The sequence below is a fragment of the Lacerta agilis genome, chromosome Z (assembly GCF_009819535.1).
Source record: "Lacerta agilis isolate rLacAgi1 chromosome Z, rLacAgi1.pri, whole genome shotgun sequence".
Lineage (NCBI taxonomy): Eukaryota > Metazoa > Chordata > Lepidosauria > Squamata > Lacertidae > Lacerta > Lacerta agilis.
In genome coordinates, this window is record NC_046331.1 from 7,956,261 (window position 1) to 7,968,240 (window position 11,980).

Below are 11,980 nucleotides of genomic sequence, written 5' to 3' on the forward strand. Positions count from 1 at the left end.
AGGATGTTTTGCTTTTCCTAAAAGGCGAGAAGAGCTTCCTGTCACACCAACTTACAGATGGTGAAATGGGGCGGGGGGGGGGCGGGGGAAGAGGCAGAATTTGTTTTAGCACTTCTGCTTGTCCTGCAAGCCCTTCAAATTTACTACCTTGTTGCCAAGTTCAAAAAGGTAGCAGTCTTCTTCCCGTACATTTGCCTCTGAATCAGAAATTAGCTCTCCAACGTACCTGCGGGAGAAATGAGAAACCAGAATTGGAGACTAATGACCTTTTTTTTCGCAGGAGATTTGGACATATGGTAGTTGATGCATTCAAAAGAACCTCCTTCCAAGAGAACCTCTTCCTTAACATCCCAAAACCCGGTCCTCTCCATTTTCCAAGTTTTGGGTGACCTGAATGACTGCTCCTCTCAGGAGGTCAGCTTGCACTCTAGTTCCCAGAAGGAAAAAGCCACAGCCTGGCATGTTACTCCAGAGCAGTGGCCTTTAATGAACTGGTAGCTCGGGGCCCATTCGTGGGTTGCAGCCTGACCTAAGCTGGGTCACAGGAGGAGCTAGACTACATGGTAAGAGATCAATAAATGGGTCCCCAAATGCATATTTGGGTTAAAATAGGGTCCTGGGTCCGAAAAGGCTGTAGTCACTTGCTGGAGCCCGTTGGGACTGGTAGGGCAGATGGCAGGGAGACCAACAGTAGGTGGGGCCAGAGGCAATGATAAGTGATGCCAACATGTTGTCCTGTTCTGCCCTGCTGAGTTCTACATCAGGCAACACTGAGACTAAAGAACAGGAAGCTTACAGGCAAGGCCAGCACATCATGGGCTGGTTCTAAGTAGGATGGCAGACATGTTATGGCTGGCTGAGGGCAGACTAACGTTGCTTAGCCTGGGGTCCATTTCCTCAGCAGAGCAGCCTACATTACTCTATACCAAGCAGCCTGTTAGAGATGTTCCCAAAGCATTTTAAGTCTGACAAAGTCACTCAATAATGTGAAGCCGGACCAGTGAGGGGTGTGGCCTAGGGAGAGACCAGAGGTTCTCCCTGCTCCTGCTCTGGCTGAAGGCTCCACCTCTTCCATCTGCAGCTTTTCCAAGACACAGCAAGATCACTTCACATGAGTTGCCTCCTAGCATCCTTTAAAGCTGGGGTGGGGGTCCTGTGGCCCTCAAGGTGCTGCTGCTGGACTACAACTCCCATCATCCTTGACCATTTGCTATGGTGGCCAGGGCTGATGGGAGTCAGGAGCCTTCTACTCTGGAGTGTCCCTCCTGCATCACAATCTCTTCCAGATTCATTGCTGAGTGTGGTTAAAAGGTGGGCCTCCTAAACACATGGGCACACTTAAGGGTGAAATTGTTTCCACCCACCTTCTCCTAAACAATGCTAATGTGTCATTCCAGGTTAATTAGAAAGTAATAATCTGGTTTTGAGCAACTCTAACAAGATGTGCTAGGAATAACATTTTTAATTGTTATTACTTTAAGAACATTTTTAACTGCAATTGCTTTTAGATCTTTTTTCACTGTAATTGTTTTTAGAATGTGTTAATCTGTTTTAGAATGTTTCTGTTTTTAAATTGCATATCTGTTTGCCACTCTGGGCTCCTCTGCGGAGGAAGGACTGCATATAAATTCAGTAAGTATATGAAATCAACAGACACGCACTTTAAAGGTTGCTAGCTAGGCTGCCTTTACGCTGCATACCTCCTTTCTCAGGTCTTCTGAGCCTCTGACTTTGCATCTTATCAAGCAGTTCTGTAGCATTGCAGAGGCTGTAAAAAATTCACCTGGGCTGCTGAGGAAAAGTCGCATCCATCAGGCTTGCTCTGGAGGTTCAAACTGCCTTGGGCTGTTCAAAGGTTATTAAGAAATGTACGAGACCTAAGGGACACTCTTGCCTGGCAACTGTGCTCCTCTGACGGGGTACTCCTGCGAGTGCCACGTATCCCAAAGGTTCATTTAGTTATGTACTAGTAACCAGGCTTTTAGTGTTGCACCTCCAGCCCTCTGGAATCAATTAGGGATGTTTAGGTGGCCATTTTTGTTTTGTTTTAAAGAATGCTTTTTCAAGCCGGCTTTCTCTGTAGCTATCATGACTTCTCTGCATTTTATCTCTTTGCTCCAAGTGAGAGCTTGACTGTACACCTGAAAAGGGTACAGGAAAGGGGCAACTAAAATGATTGAGGGGCTGCAGAAACTAACCCTTTGAGGAGACACCTTATGTGCCCTTTGTTTTAGTTTAGAAAAGGGATGGGGAACCTGTGCTCCTCCAGATGTTGATGGACTGAAAACTATCATTATTCCTGACCATTGGCCATGCTGGTTAGACCATGGCAGGAGATGGGAGTCCAGCAACATCTGGAGAGCCACAGGTTCCCCCCACCTGATTTGGGGGGGGGGGCAATGGCAGAAGCATATGGCACCATGCATGGTGTGGAGAAAGCAGAAAATGACCATTTCTCTCTTTCTCATTATACTAGAACCTGAGACCACCCAATGAAGCTGAATGTTGGAAGCTAATATAATTCACTGCCACCAAGTCGGGTGGCTTTAAAAGGGGTAAAACAAATTCATGGCTGTCAAACTGCTACTAGCTGCCGTGGGTAAGCTCTACCTCTACTGCCTCTGACTGCCAATTGCTGAGAGAGTACTGCTGTTGTGCTGAGGTCCTGCTTGCAGGCTTTCCACTGGGGCATCTGCTTGGCCACTGTGAAAACAGATGTGGATCCAACAGGGCTCTTGTTATGTTCTTATTCATAAAACAGGACAGAAGGAAGCAAACCGTCTTCCTTAACTCCACAAAGTATCGTGTGTACAAAGTTCACATGTATGAGCTCACAGCCAGTTGTCCCCTTCTGTCATTGAAGGCCCACACTGTGCTTCCTTTCTTTTCCACGGAACTAGGTGTGATGTCATACAGAGGATTATTACATCAAATGCGGGAGAGCGATTAGCCGCTAAACCAAAGGCGCCCTGCACTGATGTGAAGGGCAGAACCAGGGAGGCTCATTAATCACCAGAGCAGGCAGGCTCCAGACATCAACGTGATTAATCTCCTCTCCACTTAAGATAGTCCAAGGGAAACAAATGATTGCCAGGAAGGGCTTTCTGAAGCTCCCAGGGTAAAAACATGGCCAATTTCTAATCCAGCAAATCTTCCTAAGGCTGTGCTGAAGAACCAGGTTTCACTTGATATTTCTTTTTAATTGTGGGGAAGGAGGCTCTGGAAGCAAGGCTGTATGAAGACAGGGTTAGGGAATGTTTTTCAGCCTAAGGGCCACATCCCCTCGTGGGCAGTCTTCTTGAGGGCCACAAACCAGAAGTGGTATGCCTTTATGAATCAGGCCATATTCAAAGCCATGCAGTTTCCCACTCTTGTATACCTCTCCATGCAGGGAAAGAGGCATTATCACAGTCCACAGGACATGGCCAGAAGGGGTGTAGCCTGGAGAGAGTCTCAAAGGCCAGACAGAGAAGTGTGATGGGTTGCACTTGGCCCCAAGGCCTGAGGTACCCCACAAGCACTTGCCCTACTTGGAGAGAGCAGCTGAACAGAAAGGAACAAGGACAATTAGGAGCATGGTTAGCAGTGGACCAGGGTGGGGGTGGTTCAGCATGTGGCCTAGCCCTGTTTTAAGCCCATGGGCAACTGGTGGAAGTGAACCGGGAGGTGAGTGAGTGAGTGAGTGCGCACGTGCATCACTACCCACCACACAAGGTGTTTGTAACTGTCACATACTAGGTAGTGCAACAGATCACATAAGTTGCTGGTGAATGGCACTTGGCAACCTTGCAGAATTTATTTATTTATTTATTTCAACAGCATTCCTATTTATTGCTTTATCGTTAGGAGAGGGGAGAGAACAACTGCACAAAACAGTTCTTATGGGGACTGAATTTTTGCCTGGGATATTTCCAAGTCCATACGACACAATCTCAACTGGATAAAACCTGAGCCCAAGCTGAATATGAGGCCTTGAACCCACATCCCATGGCCTCTTCCAAGAGATGAGCTTAATGGCACATAGGCTAAAACTCAAGGGTCCACATATGGAAAGGTCAGAGACTGAGTAAGCAAGGGGGGGGTGGCACTGCAAGATTAAGCCCTTGTGACACAAGCTTTAAGGGGAGATCTCTCTTCCCACTGTGTTGAAAGAAGAGGAGTTTGGATTTGATATCCCGCTTTATCACTACCCCAAGGAATCTCCTTTCCCTTCCTCCCCCACAACAAACACTCTGTGAGGTGAGTGGGGCTGAGAGACTTCAGAGAAGTGTGACTAGCCCAAGGTCACCCAGCAGCTGCATGTGGAGGAGTGGGGAAGCGAACCCGGTTCACCAGATGACGAGTACACCGCTCTTAACCACTACACCACACTGGTTCTCACACCACAATGGCTCATGCTTGCAACAGTTTTGTTTTCCTAAAGGCAAGGCACTCACTCGCAAACAAAGGTCCCCTGTGGAATGTTCTGCATTGTCCGCACGCCCCAGCTCATCTTCTGCGTCCGAAAAAGCTGTAATCGAGTCCTAGAAGGCAAAGATCAACCCTGTGAGAATTTGCACTCAATTTTTAAAGAATGCATTTGTTGTTTTAACAGAACCAGTGCCCTGCTTAGTTGCAAACAAAACCTCTGAGGGTTCAAAGTTGTGTCCAACTAAGTTCTACTTAAAGAGCAGATGCCCCAAAATTAATGGATGTAAGTTAGTTGTGCCCATTATTTTCAACAGGTCTATTCTGAAAAGGCCTAGCATTGGATGCAACGTAAAGAATGTAAAATTTATATGAAAAATTGTAAAATAGAAGTCAACATGTTTAAAAACTGGAATATCAGAAAAATCAACTGTTTTAAAAACTATCCCACATGCTAAAATTGCACCATAAAGTAATGTCAGCTTTACATGGAACACAGGGGATGTGTGTCACAGAAACAGCCATATTAATTTCTATGGACTTTTGTTTCCAGCTGAAAGTAACTAGAATGTTTGATGCAGAAACCAATAATTTTCAGTTTATTTTGTACTGCATCCAATACTAGTCCTACTCAGAGAAGGCCCACTGAAAATAATGAACACGACTTGCTTAGATCTATTCATTTTAGCAGGTCTACTCTGAGCTGAACTCAGTTGGACTCTTCTTCTTCAACGTGTCTTGAAACTGTTTGCCAGCCTGCAGCCCACAGGACCCCTTTCAGAAGACTGGTTTACTCTCCCAGCCAAACGCTCAAAACAGAATCCGCTCTCTGCTACCGATCAGAATTCAGGTGAGACATGTAGGCTGCCTTCAAGGAATAATTCTTGATGTGCCACCTACACAATCCTTCTCTTGGTTTTATCTCTGCCCCCCCCCCGCCCCGCTTGAAACTCTTCAAATATTTGCAGATCATTGCAGGAAGCAGATATGGCTTCCCTAGCATCAATGCCTTCAGAATCCACTTCTATGGTGTGTCCCTGTAAAAAAACAAACAATGGGGCCTAATTTGAATAGTAGAGTGCCTAGTATCTGGTGGGCGGGGCTTGCGTGCTTTGCTCCAGAAACAACCCCTCCCTTCAGGGTGTGTTCAGTTAAGAGTGTCAGTTATGAGGGACCAACTGCCTCTTCTTGTTTCTTGCCTCAGACTTGCCTCATGTTTTATTTGGCTTCTTTCATCATGTTATTTTGTTGTAGTTTTCTTTATTACCAAAGCTTAGTTTACATTTACATGAAAGACTTATTTTTCTCAAAGATGTATGTAACAATAGAAAAGAAAGTGAATAAAAAATTAATAGAAAAAGAAAAAGAAATTCTGCTGAGGAAAGGTGCGGCATGTCCTAAACTGTGCAACTGAGGCGATATTCCCAGTTTGCCAGGAGGATTGATTTTGTTAATCACCCCCTCACATCGTCTTTGGAGAGCTCAGCATGGAGGAGTAGGAATTTGGGGGCAAAACTAAACTGAGTTGGCTCTGCCTCTCATTGACTAATTATGGGGCCGTCTATTGTTGGGATCCCTGCCTTCTGCCCTGGTAATCCAAATGGGCAAGACCCACCACTGATGACAGCTATATAGGCAAAACAGGGCGAATGAGAAAGAACAAGACAGTATCAGCATGTGGGGGGACCCCCATGTTAGCAGAAGTAGAAAGAATATGGAGAGGGGAATGCCTAATGAAACACACAGACACACACACGGGGGGGGGGGAGTCCAATGTGGGCTGAGTTTGCTCAGTGGCCACCAAATGCAAAACTGAGCATGGGTGGGTGGGGTTGGAATAGAGAATCCCGGAAGAACAGGCTGGCTGGTAACCTTACACTGTAACATTTTGTTGTAGGTTCCCTTGTACATCAAGGCCACAATCCTATGCAATAAACTCAGTGGGACTCACTTCCAAGTAAACAGGCAACATTTACAATCTGATAAAAGGGAAGAGTAAGAATAAAAGCAGGAATAACCAGCTGCACAAATGCAGGAAGGGGGAAACCCGGCTCATCAGGTAGTACAGTGGTACCTCGGGTTACATACGCTTCAGTTTACAGATTCCGCTAACCCAGAAATAGTACCTCGGGTAAAGAACTTTGCTTCAGGATGAGAACAGAAATTGCGCGGCAGAGGCGCAGCAGCAGCGGGAGGCCCCATTAGCTAAAGTGGTGCTTCAGTTTCAGGTTAAGAACGGACCTCCGGAACGAATTAAGTACTTAACCAGAGGTACCACTGTACGTGTGAAAAGGATCTAGAGGTCTTTTTAGACCACAAAGTTTAACATGTGATGCAGCAGCAAAAAAAGGGGTGGGTGGGGAGCTAATGCTATTCTAGACAGTATCAGCAGAAGTATTATGTCCTGGAGTCCTGCATCCAGTTCTGGGCACCACAATTTAAGGAGGATATTGACAAACTGGCAGAGGATGGAAAACCGAGATTGTGAAGGATCTGGAAACCAAGCCTTATGAGGAACTGTTGAAAGAGCTTGGTATGTTTAGCCTGGAAAACGGGCGAGAGGAGATACAATAGCCGTCTTCCAATGTCTCAGGGAAGATGCAGCAAGCTTCTTTTCTCCTGCTCTGGAGGGTAGGACTCAAATCAAAGGCTTCAAGTTACAAGAAAGGAGACTTCGACTAAACATCAGGAAGAACTTCCTGATGATGGTAAGGAACGGACTTCCTTGGGAGGCTGTGGACTATTTCCTTGGAGGTTTTTAAGCAAAGGTTGGATGGCCATCTGTCATGGATGCATTAGTTGAGATTCCTGCATTGCACTAGATGAACCTTGGGACCCCATTCCAACTCTATGAAGATGATTGTTTTGAGAAGGGTGTCAAACCATCAGTCCATAGCAGTCTAGTGTGCTGGCTTAAAACAAACCACACTATCAAGAAGACGGCTGGAACTTGGAACAGAATGCTGTGGAATGACCTGCTTCAAAGCTACATTTTTATAACTGGAGAAAGGAGCAGAGGGATGAAGGGGAAATACCGATGCATTTTAAACTATTCTGCTGGATTTGTAGAAATCCCAAGAAGACCTTAGAATACACCTTCAGCATCAGCCTAACTGGAAGTCCCCCCTCCTCCCCCGCCAGCACCTCAATTTAAGCATTCCTACACCAAAGCCCTGAAAATGCCTCCAAAATACATTAAAAGGAAGGCCCAGGGCATTTCTCGAACCAACACAGGAAATGAAGATGACAAAAGTACAGCTAAAAGCCTCATACGAAGGGCTTCAAAACCTGCCAACGAAGGTCAGGATGAGATAAGCAACTAGTAGAGGCTGGAGATGCTGGAATTGCAACAGCTTCTGATCTCAACCCGGCTACAAAGCTTACTGGGTGATTCTTGGGATGGTCGCTCTACCTCCCTCTGCCTAATTCGAACAGGTAGGAGAAATAATAATTAAACAAATAATTAAAATACCCGTGATAGAACAGTTCCATTTAAAAGCACCCAAGAACCCCCTCCTTTAAAAAAAAAGCAAGGGAAATCATATACACCAGGGAGGTGATAAAGCACACATTCAATCGGGTGATCAAAATACAGTAATGATCATAGCATGCTCTTCCGATTAGATATAGTAATACTGAGGGCATCCATCCAGCTGACAGAGGCAAGTATCAAAAGAACAGTGAGCAAAAGGTTACAAATTCCACCACAGACTCAGATGGAATGAAAGTGTATCTTTCAAATATACCATAAAAGTACCACCATTGCAATTATTTTTGTTAATTGTTATGGCACTGTCAGGGGAAATGGCTAAGTTGGGTCAGGATAAGGCATGACAAGAATACCCCAGCGGCTCTAACAATACGCTCATTTCCTCATCCTAGTCAACCTTTGGAATTTGCTTCGGTTCACAACAGTGGTCCAAGGCATCTGGGCTTCCTGGTCCCCATTTCCTTCCCATTTCAAAAACTCTCCTTGGGTTTTAGGTAATTAATTCAATTTATATCCTTCAAGGATACAACTCAGGATGGTGCACATGATTCTTCCCTCACGATAAGCAATTTTCTCTAAATCCCAAGGCTGAGAGATGTGTCCATTCAAGTTCTACTCAAGAGTAGACCCATTGATATTGAAGCATTCAAGCGAGTGATGTCCATCTGTTTCAATGTGTCTACTATCCCCAGCGCACCATTTGAGCTTGGGTCTCCCTGGTCCTAGTCCAGCACTGTAAACCAGCAGTCACAAATATTTGCTGGACTACAGCTCCCATCATTCCTGATCATTGGGTCACACTGCCTGGGGCTGAAAGGAGGTGGGAGTCCAGTGATATCTGGAGGACTGCAGGCCCTCCTGCTCTTACCACTACACCCCACTGCCTCTCAATCACAGAACAGGGTGAGCAGCCCCCCCCAAAAAACCCCACAGTTAACTGTCTTACCGGAGCCCATTTTGCACCACACGATTCCGGCAATTCCTCCAACACGAGCAGGCATGGTTGCACTCAAAGATCAAAGGTGGATCGGCTATGTTGAATTCCGGCAGGAGCCGGCCATCCTGCAGAGAGGGCAAGTGGACGAGGGATACATTAGGTGCACATCTGTGCACAGGAAGAATAGCAATGTTTAATGAGGAATGAGGACTTATGCCACAGCTCTGGTCTATCCTAGTCCAGGGCATCCAGCCTGCTACTCAAGTAAACACAGGAATTAATCTAATATAGAGTCACTAGTCCACCTAGCTCAGAAGACTACACTGACTGGCAGCAGCTCTGCAGCATTTGACTAGAGTCACTCTGAGCTCTACCTTGAGATGCCGTGCACTGAACCTGTGACCTTGAGCCAGTGTGGTGTAGTGGTTAAGAGCGGTGGACTCAACTGGATTCGCTTCCCCGTTCCTCCACATGCAGCTGCTGGGTGACTTTTGGCTAGTCACACTTCTCTGAAGTCTCTCAGCCTCACTCACCCCACAGAGTGTTTGTTGTGGGGGAAGAAGGGAAAGGAGATTGTCAGCTGCTTTGAGACTCCTTAAGGGGAGTGAAAGGCAGGATATCAAGTCCAAACTCTTCCTCCTCCTCTTCCTCATGCAGGGCAGATGTCCTACCACTGATCTACATCCCTTCCCTTAAGTCAAAGGGTACTTACGGACATAGGAGCACACAAGGCTGTCTTATGCTGACTCAGGCCATTGGTCAATCTAGCTCAGTACTGTCCACACTGACTGGTAGTCACTCTACAAGGCTTCAGAGGTGGGGTACTTTTCTAGCCCAACCTGGACCTGCTGCTGGGGACTGAACCTGGGGCCTTCCTCAGGCAAAGCAGAAGCACAGACACTGAGCTACAGCCCTGCCTCTGGAAAAGCTTCTGCTCCCCTTCCCCCAAAGAGCTACAGTGCTGCTGTTGCTCCCCAACTTCTCACCTGTATCTCTCCCTCCTTCCCCCTCAATACTGCCCACAAGTATTTTCATAGATTCTTCTGCAGAAGCAATGAATCCAAATCAAGCCTCAAACCCTCTGTGACTGGATGTCCATCTCCACTAGGAAATGAAACTATGCATTTCAAGAGAAAAGGATTATGTATTTCAGCTGACCCTGTACATTGTGCTAGGCAGGGTGGAACTTGGAGGGGTAAGAGCAACTTAAATCGCAAGTGGGAGAGATAACCCATCGGAGGATCCCCTTCTCTTAACAGGGAAGAGGAGCTCCCCCTAGGCCTGAGCAGTGGTGATACCCCAGTCCCACCACCCACACCCTCCAAATCCACAAAGCTGAGAAAGCAGGCAAACGTCCTCACCTTGTCATACCAGCAGCGCATACTCAGCTGTCCACACATGCAGTTGCTGGAGGAGCAGTCGTCTATGCACACACAGTACTGCAAGCAAAACAGCAAGAAGCAGCAAGTCACACATGTGTGTGTGTGCGCACATATAATCCAAAGGTTTGCATGATGCAAGGAGCTGACCCACCATAGGGCTTGTGAGGCCCAGCTAGTTGATCTACGAAGAAGCATCATGTAGGCTTTGCATGTCACTAGTGTGTAGTGCTAGATAAAAGGATATTAAAAAGGAGGAGGGATCCTGCTGTGAAAGCCAACAAAGGTTCTGGAGCTCAAACTCTCTGTCAGAGAGGGAATTACCAAATATCTGGGGCCCCGTTAGTGGGGTGAGGGTTTTAGGAAGGCAATGGACATTCGGCAGGATGGACACCTGTATTCGGCAATCTTATTCTAGATCAGGACTGAGGGGCTGGATTCCAAGTGGTAGTGGATCCTGACCTCCTTCACCCGCTGCAGCCCAAGTCTGAAAGGCAGGTGGTGACATTGCAATGGCATAAGAGGACTAGTCTCTGCCTGTTCATCAGAGGGCTGTAAGGGCACAGCACTCCACAATCCCCAATGATCAGCCGATTGCCAGCATTTCCAAAGTGCTGTGCGCAGAGTTATGCAGCTGCCACTAACCCTCTGAATGTCTACAAGCCCCGTTTTGCTCCAGTCCCATTCTTAACCTGCTCTACAGCTTCAGCCATAATAGACATTGGGAGTAGGGTAGGTGGAACTGGCTATTCTATATTCGCATTCCAAGATGAGCTCCTAAGTTCCAAAAGGAGATGACAGAGGAAGAAAAACTAAGTGCATCAGTTCCCACACGAACTGCAAAGGAGTAAAGGGAGTAGACAAGGAGATTGAACAGCCTGCTCAGGTGTGAGCTGAGCAGAGAGCACCCTCTTTCACGACAAGCGAGGAGAAAGGGGAGAAATTTCAGGTGTTAGGTCCAAACAGTTTTTATTTCAGGAGGGCTTTTGCACCACGAATGCTGCTCTGGGGTTTTCAATCTATGTTTTAAACTCTGGACATTGTACTGTATATCGTATTGTTGTTGATTTATTGCTATGGCCAATGGCTGACGCAAATAAAGATTCATTCATTCATTCATTCTGGGCATTGTATGCCTTCCTTTCTTTTCTTCATAAGCCACCTCAAGAAACTTGTGCAAAGTGGGCTATCATATAAATAGCAGGAGAGAGAAAAGAACAGGGAAGATCAAAAAGGTAGCTGCAAGCAGCCTGTCTAACCTGCAAATGAGTGATGTTCCTATCAATGTGCATTGGGGACGTCACACAATTCTGCGAAACGTATTTGTAGTCGCTAGGACAGGGCTCGGCGTCGACAGAATTGATGCAAGGAATCGGGATATGTTCATAACCCCGGGCAATGTCCCTGTCACAGCAGGGAGAAGAAAATAATCACTTTTAAACAACAAGAATAAAAGATACACAAAGCGAGAGCACTCCCCTGTGTATTTGTAAAGCAGACAATTGTCTCCAGTGCTAGTCCTGCTCAGAGTAGACCCACTGAAACCAATGGATGCAACTAACACAAATCCATTCATTCCAATGGTTCTACTCGAATAGAACTTAGCTGGGTACAACCCAGAGTCATCCTAAAGCAGGCATAGGCAAACTTAGTCCTCCAGATGTTTTGGGACTACAATTCCCATCATCCCTGACCACTGGTCCTGCTAGCTAGGAATCATGGGAGTTGTAGGCCAAAAACATCTGGAGGGCCGAGTTTGCCTATGCC

At 46.5% G+C, this 11,980-nt stretch overlaps 1 protein-coding gene across 3 annotated transcripts in view; it reads right to left on the minus strand.

Annotated features, from left to right (window-relative positions):
- The window catches only part of EHMT1 (euchromatic histone lysine methyltransferase 1), a 70,852-nt gene that overhangs the window by 5,311 nt on the left and 53,561 nt on the right, over positions 1-11,980 (minus strand). For all 3 annotated transcript variants that reach the window (XM_033138128.1, XM_033138126.1, XM_033138125.1), the window contains 5 exons: positions 11,473-11,617; positions 10,196-10,273; positions 8,844-8,959; positions 4,437-4,523; positions 148-226 (listed from right to left, as the gene is read on the minus strand). In XM_033138128.1, the coding sequence (XP_032994019.1) occupies positions 148-226; positions 4,437-4,523; positions 8,844-8,959; positions 10,196-10,273; positions 11,473-11,617 (505 nt within the window). The remainder of the gene's footprint in view (positions 1-147; positions 227-4,436; positions 4,524-8,843; positions 8,960-10,195; positions 10,274-11,472; positions 11,618-11,980) is intronic.